The sequence below is a fragment of the Larimichthys crocea genome, chromosome X (assembly GCF_000972845.2).
Source record: "Larimichthys crocea isolate SSNF chromosome X, L_crocea_2.0, whole genome shotgun sequence".
NCBI lineage: Eukaryota > Metazoa > Chordata > Actinopteri > Sciaenidae > Larimichthys > Larimichthys crocea.
Window position 1 is genome coordinate 25,204,892 of NC_040020.1, and position 13,404 is coordinate 25,218,295.

At 40.3% G+C, this 13,404-nt stretch overlaps 1 protein-coding gene across 1 annotated transcript in view; it reads left to right on the top strand.

The window, feature by feature from the left end:
- LOC104921198 (collagen alpha-1(XI) chain) overlaps window positions 1–12,330 on the top strand; it is a 51,886-nt gene extending 39,556 nt beyond the window's left edge. The window contains exons 48-66 of the mRNA XM_027282889.1: window positions 1,328–1,381; window positions 1,481–1,534; window positions 1,661–1,768; window positions 2,840–2,893; window positions 3,538–3,591; window positions 3,706–3,759; window positions 3,970–4,023; window positions 4,127–4,234; window positions 4,326–4,379; window positions 4,557–4,610; window positions 4,693–4,800; window positions 5,576–5,629; window positions 5,721–5,756; window positions 5,852–5,905; window positions 6,045–6,354; window positions 6,542–6,654; window positions 6,820–6,888; window positions 9,239–9,472; window positions 11,403–12,330. Coding sequence (XP_027138690.1) covers window positions 1,328–1,381; window positions 1,481–1,534; window positions 1,661–1,768; window positions 2,840–2,893; window positions 3,538–3,591; window positions 3,706–3,759; window positions 3,970–4,023; window positions 4,127–4,234; window positions 4,326–4,379; window positions 4,557–4,610; window positions 4,693–4,800; window positions 5,576–5,629; window positions 5,721–5,756; window positions 5,852–5,905; window positions 6,045–6,354; window positions 6,542–6,654; window positions 6,820–6,888; window positions 9,239–9,472; window positions 11,403–11,549 — 1,773 coding nt within the window. The 3' untranslated portion in view covers window positions 11,550–12,330. The remainder of the gene's footprint in view (window positions 1–1,327; window positions 1,382–1,480; window positions 1,535–1,660; window positions 1,769–2,839; window positions 2,894–3,537; window positions 3,592–3,705; window positions 3,760–3,969; window positions 4,024–4,126; window positions 4,235–4,325; window positions 4,380–4,556; window positions 4,611–4,692; window positions 4,801–5,575; window positions 5,630–5,720; window positions 5,757–5,851; window positions 5,906–6,044; window positions 6,355–6,541; window positions 6,655–6,819; window positions 6,889–9,238; window positions 9,473–11,402) is intronic.
- Window positions 12,331–13,404: the final 1,074 nt, after the last annotated feature.

Below are 13,404 nucleotides of genomic sequence, written 5' to 3' on the forward strand. Positions count from 1 at the left end.
TATGAGCCACAATTAGTCAAGCACTTGTTTAACTCTGAAAAAATACTGTGATCTTGTCTGTGTTGTTCAGGGTCCAACAGGTCGACCAGGATGATAGGACAGCCAGGCATTGTTGGAGAGAAGGTAAAGAAATTGACAGTAACACCTTTCAGTATGTAACGTATGAAACAAGTAGTCTCTTTCTGGATGTCTTACATTTAGTTTCTGTCTCTTCTCTCTAAGGGGGAGACGGCGAGGCAGGTGACCCTGGGTTCAGTCGGTGTTCCAGGAAGGCTAGTGAGTTTGTTTGCTGATTTTAGGGAGACGGGATCTTAAGTTTGGTTTTTAAGCTTCTCTTGTTCTCTCTCTGCCTGAAGCACTCTTAATTACTCACTCTGCTATTTTCTACTTTAGGGGGAAAAAGGAGACCAGGGGGAGAAGGAGATACAGGCCCTCCAGGGCAGCTGGTCCTCCAGCGGAGCCAGGGGCCCCACAGGGGAGGATGGAGCCAAGGGCAACGCTGTAAGAAACAACCACCCAACAAAAAAAAACACTGTTCAGTACTGCACAATATGAAGCAATACAAAATCTGTGATACACTTTTGAACACTTATACTGTACAATGCACATTCATACAACTTTTCGTGTACTACGAGGTACTACGATTTGCATTGCCGAGAAAGGCTGAACACAGTAACACATGTAAAAATGTAAAAAAAATTAAAAAATAATAAGCTGAACTGATGATTTGTTTTTTACAAATAAAAACAACAAATACAAATGTTCGAATTCTGTGAAAACAACATTTAAAAACAGTATCGGACTCTAGCTTCTATGATATTTACTGCTCGACCACAGAGACAGAGACAAGTAAACCATTAAAGAAAAAGTGCTACATCGAGTCAGCCGCAGCTAAAGCTAAAACAAAGGTTTCCCCTAGCTGTTGTTTTTAACAAAATCAATATCCATTTGAGAACTAACATTCAGTTTAGTATTATTTAGTATTCATACTAAATGAGTCTGTAGCTAAATCCAAAATTGATTTAAAAATCACACAGCTGACTTAGCTTAGCATCTAAGTAATCTTTACATATATTTGTATGGACAGACTGGTTTGCAATTTCGTTGTACTGTACTTGTACTGTTACAATGACAAAATAAAGCCACCATCATCATCATCATCATCATCATATGGTTTTAGGGTCCTCCAGGTCAACAAGGCCCAGCTGGTCCTCAAGGACCTGTTGGGGGACAGGTAAGTGTCATGGTTATATTTATGCATCCACAATTAGTCAAGCACTTGTTTTTAACTCTGAAGAAATACTGTGATCTTGTCTGTGTTGTTCAGGGTCCAACAGGTCGACCAGGGATGATAGGACAGCCAGGCATTGTTGGAGAGAAGGTAAAGAAATTGACAGTAACACCTTTGGCATATGTAACGTATGAAACAAGTAGTCTCTTTCTGGATGTCTTACATATTAGTTTCTGTCTTCTCTCTAAGGGGGAGGACGGCGAGGCAGGTGACCCTGGTTCAGTCGGTGTTCCAGGAAGGCTAGTGAGTTTGTTTGCTGTATTCTTTTAGGGAGACGGGATCTTAAGTTTTGAGTTTTTAAGCTTCTCTTGTTCTTCTTCTCTGCCTGAAGCACTCTTAATTACTTACTCTGCTATTTTGCTACTTTAGGGGGAAAAAGGAGACCAGGGGGAGAAGGGAGATACAGGCCCTCCAGGAGCAGCTGGTCCTCCAGGAGCCAGGGGCCCCACAGGGGAGGATGGAGCCAAGGGCAACGCTGTAAGAAACAACCACCCAACAAAAAAAAACACTGTTCAGTACTGCACAATATGAAGCAATACAAAATCTGTGATACACTTTTGAACTACTTTATACTGTACAATGCACATTCATACAACTTTTCGTGTACTACGATGTACTACGATTTGCATTGCCTGAGAAAGGCTGAACACAGTAACTACATGATAAAAATGTAAAAAAATTAAAAATTAATAGCTGAATCTGATGATTTGTTTTTACAATATAAAAACAACAAATACAAATGTTCGAATTCTGTGAAAACAACATTTTAAAAACAGTATCTGACTCTAGCTTCTAATGTATTTACTGCTCAACCACAGAGACAGAGTCAAGTAAACCATTAAAGAAAAAGTGCTACATCGAGTCAGCCGCAGCTAAAGCTAAAACAAAGGTTTCCCCTAGCTGTTGTCTGTTAACAAAATCAATATCCATTTGATGAACTAACATTCAGTTTAGTATTATTAGTATTCATAACTAAATGAGTCTGTAGCTAAATCCAAAAATGATTTAAAAAATCACACAGCTGACTTAGCTTAGCATCTAAGTATCTTTCATTGCATCTTTCAACTAGTGAGTCTACTGCGATTTGGTGGTGAAGCTTCTTCTAAATTCAAGATTTAAACATGTTAAATTGTACATTGTATACTTTTTAGATATTTTTATGTATACCTTTTATATAAATATGAGTAAACCAAAAGACACCCAGCAAAACAGAGATGCATTTAATCAATGTAACCTAACTAACCTAAATTATCACAAGTATATTTCAGCAGCAAATATGGCAAAGGTATGTACTGCATTTCTCTCTTGAATTGTATGTGTGCATTTTTAGGTATTATGAAAGCTCTATGGAGTTTTTGAGTAAAATAATCAGCCTGAAATGAAGCCATCACAACCTTTCTATCTGCTCCACAGTTTGTCTTGTCTACTTCACTGCTTCTGTAGGTGCTGCTCTCTGCCTTTGTCGGGCAGTACATGATTAAAAACACATTTATAGGCTCTAATATATAGTGCAGTACCAGCTCAAGCACTCTCTCTCTCTCCCTTTAGGGTCCTATAGGTCTCACCGGGGACCTCGGACAGCAGGGAGAGGCTGGACCCAATGTGAGTAGCTGATATTTCGAATGTAAAGGCTGACCAAAACAATTCTTCTGCAATAAAACTTATGTTTTTTATTTGCTTTTAGGGAAGGTCACTGCAAATGTTTTTTGTATTTAAAAGAACTATTTCCTGTTTACTTCAAATACAGTGATTATTAAAGTCCTTGGGAAGGAAAAGCGGTGGGAGGCAAACAGTGAATTCGCATTCAAGTCATAGCTCCATACACAGACTCATAGATTAAACATAACTGAGTGAGAGAAGACAGTGTTTAGAAATATTGTACAGCGTAGTGATTTGTTTTGGTTTTTTAAAGGCAATGTATTGAGTTGACTTTTTAAAGAGAAAACTATTATTTTTAAGATTTATGGAGGAGTCATGGTGGCAAAGAATATGCTGTATCCTCATGACAAGATATTTCTTTTTTGTGACCTGGAGCTTTCAAAATGTTTTTGAATTTGTGGAGCTGCCTCTCTGCTTTATTACTCTTCTTTGATGTGTCTCAATTGTATCAACATTGGGGAACCAGTACATATAAATAAGTAGTAGTATATATAGTATATAAATTCAGGTATCGCGTCATAAAAACATCTTCTGGTGTAAAAGCGGTGAAGCTTTCCTCTGCCCACTAATTGTTCTTTCGTCATCAGGGTGTGGACGGTCTTCCCGGGTCTAAAGGAGACACAGGAGACCCTGGGAAATCTGTGAGCTCCTCTCTTCTCCATCATACACAATGACATTCTTTGATTTGTAAACATGAAAGATGCTGTCATACAATGCAATGACTGCTCATATAACAGTTTCTTCATATTTTTCAGGGACCACCAGGAGCAGCAGGAGAACCTGGACCATCTGGACCTCCTGGACGAAGGGTTTGTGTGTTTTTGTGTTGTTGTCTGCATGCACCTCTAATGCACTCATTTTAGTGTCATGTTTCTCTGTTAGGTTGAGGTTTAGGGTATTTTTCTTTACTCATTTTTATAGTATGTGTGTGTGTGTATATCTGAGTGTTTGTGTGTTTGTGCATCACTGTAGCAGTGTGACAGATTCAGGTTAAAATGTTTTAAAATACTGTTCTTCAGGGCCACTTGGGAAAACCAGGGAAGGAAGGAAAGGCAGGCCTGAAAGGAACGAAGGTAAAAGTTAGAAACAACACTTTAACAATAACTCAACTCAAACAATAATAACATCTTAATACTCACAGAATCTGAGGGTCACCCTGATCTCTGTTGCTTTCAGGGTGCTCCCGGTTTGGAGGGTCCCATAGGGAAGACGGGGCCCGTAGGTGCTCAGGGACACCCTGGAAAGTCTGGTCCTCAAGGCTTAAGAGGGATTCCTGGCCCTGCAGTAAGTCAGAGAGCGAAGAGTGAAGCAGTAGAAATGGAGCATAAAAAACGATGGAGGTTTAATTATTTCTGTCTTTGTGTCTTTCTTTCAGGGTGAGCAGGGTTTAAATGGACCACCTGGACAGACAGGACCTCCAGGTCCCATGGTAAGATGACTCATCAAATCAAGAATATAATGGAGAAATAAAAGAAGAGAAAAGAATTAACTATATATACTATTTTATAGACACACGTCCTCAGCACACGTAAAGAAGTCAGAGTTTTTATGTTCACTTGCCACATTTCAACTTGTGTTTGACCTCGTCATAACTTCATCTTCTCAGGGTCCACCAGGATTACCCGGACTAAAGGGCGACCATGGCAAGAAGGGAGACAAGGTGCGTGCATACCGTACACACACATACACATTCACTTTGACCATGACCTGACTTTTTGACCTTATTTGTGACATCTCCGCAGGGTCACGGTGGTCTAATAGGTCTGATAGGGCCACCAGGAGACATTGGAGAGAAGGGTGACCGAGGACTGCCAGGAAACCAGGGACTACCAGGACCAAAAGGAGATGAGGTGCTGAGAAATAGGCACACATAAACCTTACACACAGGCAAAGTAGAAAAAGGGTTTGTGCGCCTCGCTAGTATGCTAGATTAAATTGGAAGTTCAAATTCAGTTGGATTTACACCATGGTGTTATACTTCTGGCTCAGTATGTTTTTTAGTTTATGAATATCTGTCCTAACATTACTGTAAAGAAACACAAACATTTGCATATTGTCAGTAAAAGCAATGGATCTGTATTGCTGCAATTTAAGTCATGACACCTAATAGTTATATATCATGTAGCTGTTTCCAGTATATCACCAGTATATACAAACTGGGCTGAACTGGCTAACATGGTCTAGCTAACATAAAGTATGAGCATACTTTATCTCAAACAGCTGAGACATTATGAAAGCTTTTCAGATAACGCTTGGACTTTTAAAATTGAATTAACTTTTTTTTGTTATTTTTTGTGTAATTTGACATTATTAGAGTAATATGTAATTATTTGATGGGTTTAGGGTTTGTGTATCAAACAGAACCTTTTATGTATCGTAAGTACAAAAAGCACAATGTACAGGGTGGATGATGCTGATTGCCCAGAGGCCCAGAGTAGATATTTTCATGGAGACGCCCAGAAGGTTAAGTCATCTTTAAAGAATAATGGCGATATTCTAGATTTTTCTTATTCTCATCACATCCCGTGAAAAAATCAAAAACAATATTGATTTTGTTGTTATTTCCTCCAGCAGTTTCATCTCCTCTTAATCTGACTGTTTTGTTTCTTTTGTGTTTTATATCAGGGTCCAGTTGGTCCATCAGGTCCCCACGGTCCCCCTGGCCCCACGGGTCTGTCTGTGAGTATACAAGATAATCATGAGAGTACATGTGAAAATATTCATGATTACAGGAACTTTGTTCATCTTTACCTTGTTACCTCTCTCACAGGGTGCTACTGGTCCAAAGGGCTCTAAAGGAAACCTGGTAACTGTTCATTGTTTTATTAGATTAGTCAGTGATATCATCTGGAGCCTCATACATCTGTACCACCCTAAACTTTGTTCTGTTTGTCTTTTTAGGGTCCGATTGGTCCCAGAGGAGATATTGGGCCTGCAGGACCTCCAGGACCACCAGTGAGTTCTGCTTACTGAAATTTAATACATCCGGCAACCCTACAACTCTGATTAACTCACAACTAACTCTGCCAGCACTGATCTCCTCCCCACCTATCCCTCTCCTCTCCTCTCCTCTCCTCTCCTCTCCTCTCCTCAGGGATTGCCAGCATCTGGGATTTCTCCTTTGCCAGAGCGAGGACGAAGAAGGAGAAACCACAACTTGGTGGATGGTGCTGCACTTGAAGAGGAAGAGGAGGCGATAGATGGAGAAGAGTATGAAGGGGTGCAGGGGGACCAGGCGGAGCAGAACGGTGGGACGAAGGAGGGCCAAGGCATGGAGGAAGTGTTTGCATCACTGTCCTCTATGAAAGTAGACGTGGAGGGTCTTCGTAACCCACAGGGAACGTACCTCAGCCCTGCCCGCACCTGCAAGGAGCTCTGGCTCCTCAACCCAGGGCTCCCCAATGGTACAGTTTGTGTTTTCCTTAATACAGCTATCGGCCTGCATGACTCTTCTAGATGTATGTGTGTCTGCTTCTAAAATCATCTGTATCTTTTTGATGTTTGTTTATTAGTCTTAGCGATATTAGCCCTGTGTTTTTTGACCTCACTGCCCGCCTCATGCTCTCTCTCTCTCTCTCTCTCCCTCCATAGGTGATTATTGGATAGATCCCAACCAGGGTTGCCATAGAGACTCCTTTAAGGTGTTTTGTAACTTCACTGCACAAGGAGAGACATGTCTGTACCCTGACAAGAAGTTCCAGTCGGTAAGTTTTCATGCTAAAACACACGCAAACCCTTTTGATTTTGAGCGTTTGATGCGTTAGCCTTTGCCAGCTCAGTGACTTCTCAGAAAGAGACGGAACATCATTAAGTCATCTGTGTTAATTTTCTGAACTTGAAGCTGAGTTTGTTTTGTTTTTTTGTTTCAGGTGAAGTTAGCAGGCTGGAAAGGGGAAAAGCCCGGCACATGGTACAGTAAATTCAGGAAAGGAAAACAGGTATGGTGTGAGGATGGTGCATGTCATCAATGTTTGACAGTATGTGTTTTCAACACCTCATGGTAAAGTGGCAATCCCTATTATAAACACAATGAGTAATGCAAAGAGTATGAGTTGACAGCAAAGCTAACAAACAATGACGAGGATTAACATGTTTTGATCACTGACAGTATAAAGGATGGGCAGCGTATGCGTTTCTGAAAAGGCGTTTTGGAGCTCAGGATCTGTGGCTCTGGCTGGCTGCCATGGCTGCCGCCAGGGAAATTAGCTATAGGGACCTAAGCAGTTAATTCTACCAGGCTTTATTTCTGCTGTGAGGTTGGACATTTTAATATGCGGGCTTATGGCGATTGGCTCGTTCTGTAGCCAGCCTGGAGTGGCCGTTTGAGGAACTGCAGTTGTGGCACTTTACAGCATAGGCTGCACTTTACAACCACGGAAGTTGCCGCTTGAGAGTAATGCAAAGAGTAAGAGCTGACAGTTACAGTGATTAACGTGTTCTGATTAACATTATATAACAAATCCAAAGCCATTTTTCATGAATGTCAATGTGGGTCTATCGGTTGGTCCAGACTAAGATAACTCAACAAATATAGGATGTGTTGCTGTGAATTTTTATACAGACGTTCATGCTCTTTAGAGGATAAATCCTACTTATTCTGTTTTAGGTGATTCCCTGACATTAGCTCTATTGCTACCAGCAGTTTGACACATTTGTTTTTGTTTTTCCAACAAATATTGGATGAATTCCCCTGAAAATATGGTGCAAACATTCCTGTTCCTGTCAAGCAGGTATGCATGAGGCAACAAGGAAAAAGGCCCAAATGCAGAAAATCAGGGCAGGCGGAAACAATTCAGTGATTTATTGCTAAAATGACGTTACAAAAGCTTGCAGGCAAAGGTAGCAAGTCCAAACAGAAGTAGTTGGAGCCCACGCGGTAACAGGAATGGAGCAGGTAAAGAGTTCAGGCTCAGAAAAACAAAGACACTAAGCAACACTGACAGTGTGGCACTTGACTGGGGGAATAGGGGGCTGGTATGTGTACTGGCAGGAGACCGGGATTGATGGGGGCATCTGGTGGACAGGTGGAGAATGGCAGTACAGCTTGAAAGACATCCTGCATGTCTTCCCTGGGGGAAGTGGGAATATGGCTGAAAGGGAAAGACAACACAACTGAAACAGCTGATGTGACAGTTCACCTCGGGGGGGATAAATTATATTATACAACAGTTAGTTCCAACCAAGTAATCTGATCGGACAAGAGTTATTCCATGAGTGCTGATAAAGAGCACGACATCACTGAAACTTTTAACTACATGTATCACTCCGCGTTCTAACGACCATTACATTAATCATCTGTCTTAGATTGTAACAAACTTTGCACCGTAAAGATGAACACATTTCTACAAGCTGTTTAAAAACACACAGAAGGATCCACCATTTACTTTATGCTGCCGTTAGAAACTGAATATGATCAGCTGATAATAAACCTGATCAGCCACCGTCAGTAATCAAAACACAACCATTAATCAAACCAGTAACTAACAGCAGTCGACGTCAGACAACCTTATCAGACTCAGCAGTCACCTAGTGTTTCTGTAGTATTGACAAAACTCTAAAAAATAAACACATTAGCAGTTTCAATTAAAGCTCCCTGTGCTGCCTGGGAAAATTACACCAAACTCAGTTTAAGAAATACACACTTTGCTGGTGCTTCCTGTCGGCCTACCTTACCCATCTTCTGACAATGTTAAACATTTTATCAGAACATCAAGACGAGAAAAAGACTGATATTTCCACCAAAGCGACTGTCAACAGACCCTTATCTCACTGGTTGCATATATGATACAAAGCAGGTGACCTGTGGTAACATGTAGATACACAAAGTAGCTTGAAAGCTACCGTTCTGGAAAATGTTGAAGTGTTGCTCGGCAACTGTGCAGTCACTGAGGCAAATAAACTATTAAATAAATAAACAAATCATAATCTGTTGCCATATTACTGGAAACTAATAAGCTTGTAGAACTGTTGTATAAAAGCAACATCACGCTCCAGGTCACGATGTTGTACTGAATATCAGCACGCTGTGATTATCTTCAGCACTCAGCCGTGCTGATATTCAGGACAACATCACTCCCTCTCATGTGATATTGATTAAATAACTTTGTTGATCCCCTGAATTTTCATGCAACCACTGGGGCAAAGTCACAGCATCATTATCTCCTAGGCACCACAAGTGTTGATGAAGACTTGGTAGAGTTGAACCATTTCCTGTTTAGTGTACTAAAGTTCTGTTGCGATAATCCAGTGTTTTCCGTTACTCAGTCTGATTCTGGTGCTCTCCTCCAGTTTTCCTACTCCGGGTCAGACAGCGTTCCAGTCCACGTGGTCCAGTTGACCTTCCTGCAGCTGCTGAGTGCGACAGCCAAGCAGACCTTCACCTACCACTGCCTCAACTCTGCCGCCTGGCTGCACGTCGCCACCTACAGCCACGAACACGCACTGCGCTTCAGAGGCAGCAACGGGGAGGAGCTGACACACGAGAACACACATTACATCAGTGCGCTGTATGACGGGTGTCAGGTGAGTGACACAGAGATATATATCAAAAGTTTGGACACACCTTCTCATAAAAACAGTAACCAAAAACAAAGTAACCACCTTTGCTTTGATGCACACTTCATGAGGTCACCTGGAATGATTTCCAACAGTTTTGAAGGTGCTCCCAACAATGCTGAGCTCTTGTTGCTGCTTTTTCTTCACTCTGCGGTCCAACCATCCCAAACCTTTGGGTTCAGGTGATTGTGGAGGTCAGGGGATGTATCACTTTCCTTCTTGGTGAAATAGCCCTTACTGGAGGTGTGTTTACTGGATGGTCCCACTATGCCTTGGTAGACGTTTTGGTTAAGTGTGCCTTCACCAAATCACCAACAGTGACACCACCAAAGCACCTCCACACCATCACACTTTGTCCTCCATGCTTCAGAGTGGGAACCACACATGTAGAAATCATCTTCACCTTTTCTGCATCTCACGAAGACACGGCCGTTGAAACCAAAAATCTCAGTTTTGATTAATCAGATCAAAGACTTTTGCAGTAATTTAACCACGAAGGCCTGATTCACACAGTCTCCTCTGAACAGTTGATGTAGAGATGTATCCACTACGTGAACTATATGAAGCATTTATATGGGCTCTAATATGAGGTGCCGTTAATTGGCAATTTCTTAGGCTGGTAACTGTAATGAACTTCTGCAGCAGAGGTAGCTGCTGATGTTTCTTTCCTGGGGCGGTCATCATGAGAACCAGTTTCATCATAGCATCTGATGGTTTTCACGACTGCGCTTGAGGATACATTCAAAGTTTTAATATTTTCTGGATTGCATGATTGGACCTTCATGAGTAATGACACACATGTCATTTCTCTTTACTTAGTTTAGTGTTTCTTGCCATTATATGGATTAGAACAGTCGTTGAATAGAGCTATTCACTGTAAACTGTGTGGCCACACTACCTCTGAGCAACAAAACCCTCAAACACATTAAGACGGCAAGAAATTTCCACACAAAAAAAATACAAGAAAGCAAACTTGTTACTTGAAAAGCTTTCTAGGTGACAATCTAATGATTGAAAGAATGCCAAGAGTGTTCAAACATGTGTCGTGTGTTATTCACATATACACAGATTTTACATTTATCCCTCCCACTGAAAGAACCCAGTTTAACACAGTCTCTCCAAAATTGTGCATGTAGCACAGCACAATCCGATCGTATGACAATAGTAATGACAAAAAATATTAATATAGAAAAGAACAATGCAACGAAACCCCTCATATCGCTGTTATTCCTTGGTCTAGGAAGCACCTCCAGAATATACTAGATATTGTAGGTCGACGTAATAAAGAAATGAGGTCCATATATGATAAAATAAACCAATTTTCCCAATTGTTCAATTTATTTTGTCAAATATTCCATGGGTAAAAGGTTGAATTACCTTATGCCAATCTAAGACTGTTAGTTTATTCGACAATCCCAACAAATCTAAAAGATGGCTACATTAAAGAATCTAAAATATAAAACATACTTCTTTGATTACCACATAATAATGTGTTATTTAATAGTTTCAATGTCTTCAGTGTTAATCCACAATATAGAAGATAATAAATGTTAAGAAAAAACATTGAAGGTGTGTCCAAACTTTTGACTGTTGTGTGTACTCTGCATTCTCTCCAGCAGAGTAGATTTTTATTCATACATTTACTCTTGACCTCGGGCATGATAAAATGAGAATTCCCTCCACATCCATAAATTGGTAGATGTTTGATGTATTTTCCACACGTTTTCTGGTCTTCATCTGAGGTTTTCATGTTGAATTCTGATTCTTTTTTTATTTTGTGTTATATTTCTCTGTCATCAAGGTCAGATATATTGCAGATATAATTTTGATTTCTTTATACAAATTGATTATACACCTGTTTGTTTTCTGATTGTTCAATTGTGTTTGTCTGCTGTAGACACGTTCGGGGCAAGAGAGGACGGTGTTGGAGTTTGACGCCCCACTGTCCAACACGCTCCCCATCTTCGACGTGGCTGTGCCTGATTTTGGGAAGGGGAACCAGAAATTTGGTTTCGAAGTTGGCCCGGTCTGCTTCAACGGTTAAAACAAACCGGGAGGGAGATTACAACAGGAGTAATTTAATAGGAAAAAAGAGCCATGGACACTTTTTACATGCAGGGAGAAAACTACATTCAAGACTTACCTGGTGCAACATATTTATAAGTTGATTTACCTACAACAGTGTTCCTTCATCTAAACATTCATCTTTTATAGACATTTTCACTCAGACTTAATTCGTACATCATCTTATTCATCTCAAATGACTCAAGTTTTCGAGAGCAGTTCATAAATGTATTGACTGTTAGCAGTTTTCCTCAGTTTTCTGTAATTCCTCTTTGAAGGAGTGAGTGGTGCTCTCACAGTTTCATCCATGTCTGCTCATATATCTATTGATCTATGCACTCTAATCCCATCTATACATAACCATACACAAGTCATTATGATCAGTCAGAAAAATAATACCACATTCACCCATCATTTTGTTCTGTTTTCATCAAACCTCAATTTGTTTTTAATTTTTTTTGTTTGTTGTCGTCATATTGTTATAATTATCTGTTACTGTATGTGATGTATATTGGAGTGTAATTGATCACGGTGCTATTATGTAGCTCCATCTGGAGTACATGTCTTTGTAAAAGGGAACTGGGGCAGTGCATTTTGTTTTTGTTTTTGTTTTTTTCATATTGTGAAGCCGTGTTTTTATATTTTTTCAACATAACAACTGTGGTGCATGACTGCCTCAAGGTCTTTCTATGCATTAGTTGTGTGGGGGAGTGACTGAGTAACATATTTTAATAAAAGTACATAATGTACATTTAAGTTAATATGATGAGATTTAGTTTTATTGAATGCTTTTGTTAAAGAAGAGAAAAACAAACCATGCCTCACCACCTGCTTTTTTTCAGGCCTGCTCTTTGTTTTTGTTGTATACATGCTGTACTTTTCTTTCTATGCTCACGGGACTACAGCTTGATGACTACATACAGTATAATGTAGCATTTAAAAGCCGTTTTAAGATAAGGATAGGATAGGATAGATCCTATACAATAGCAAATTCACCTGTTACAGTGGCTTACAATAGACAAGGTGGATAAGAAAAATACTCTCACAGCCCTGGTGGTTTAACTGTTTAAAGTGGACTCCCCACGTACGAAAGGGTGAGTCCTTCCCACATCGGCCCAGTTTCAACTCTGGCTTGTGGTCCACAGAGGTTTCCTTTGTGGTGTGACGTTCAATGTCTCCCTCCCTCCATCCAAAGTTAGCAGAGAGTACAAAGGGAGTTCATTCAACCCCGTCTCTGTGTTACTACACTCTAGATATTCCCTCTGTAGCCTGTTAGCTTCTCCATCTTATTGGGGAGAGATGGCGATGTCAGTTAATCCACCACCTTTCCTGTTGAAATATCTAAAGAACTATTGGAAGGATTAGCCATGAAATTTGGTGAAGACATTCATGGTCCTAAGAGGATGAGGCCTACTTATAAGTGATTCAGTTTGCCTTCATCATCAACAAGAGGTTGACAATTTTGCTGATACTGATAATTCATTTTTCATCTCGCATCAAGAGCACGTCAAATTTCTATTTTGTCCAGCATTCACTAATGAATTTCCCATTTAGTGCTGGCAAATATTAGCTAACATTACTAAACTAAGATGGTTAACATACCCAAATAATCTAAATATCAGCAAAGACGTGGATCATCGGTGGACCTGAGGCGGGAAGAATAACACCTGAGAGCTCAAACAAGACATCTGTAATGACACCTACCTGTCAATCAAAGCGGCCTTGCTGTTAATTATGCATAACTATAAACCTTAATATAATTTTAACGGGTGAGTTATATAGAAAATCAGACTCAGTACAGTTGTCATGAATGAGAAAATTAGCTATAGAGACCA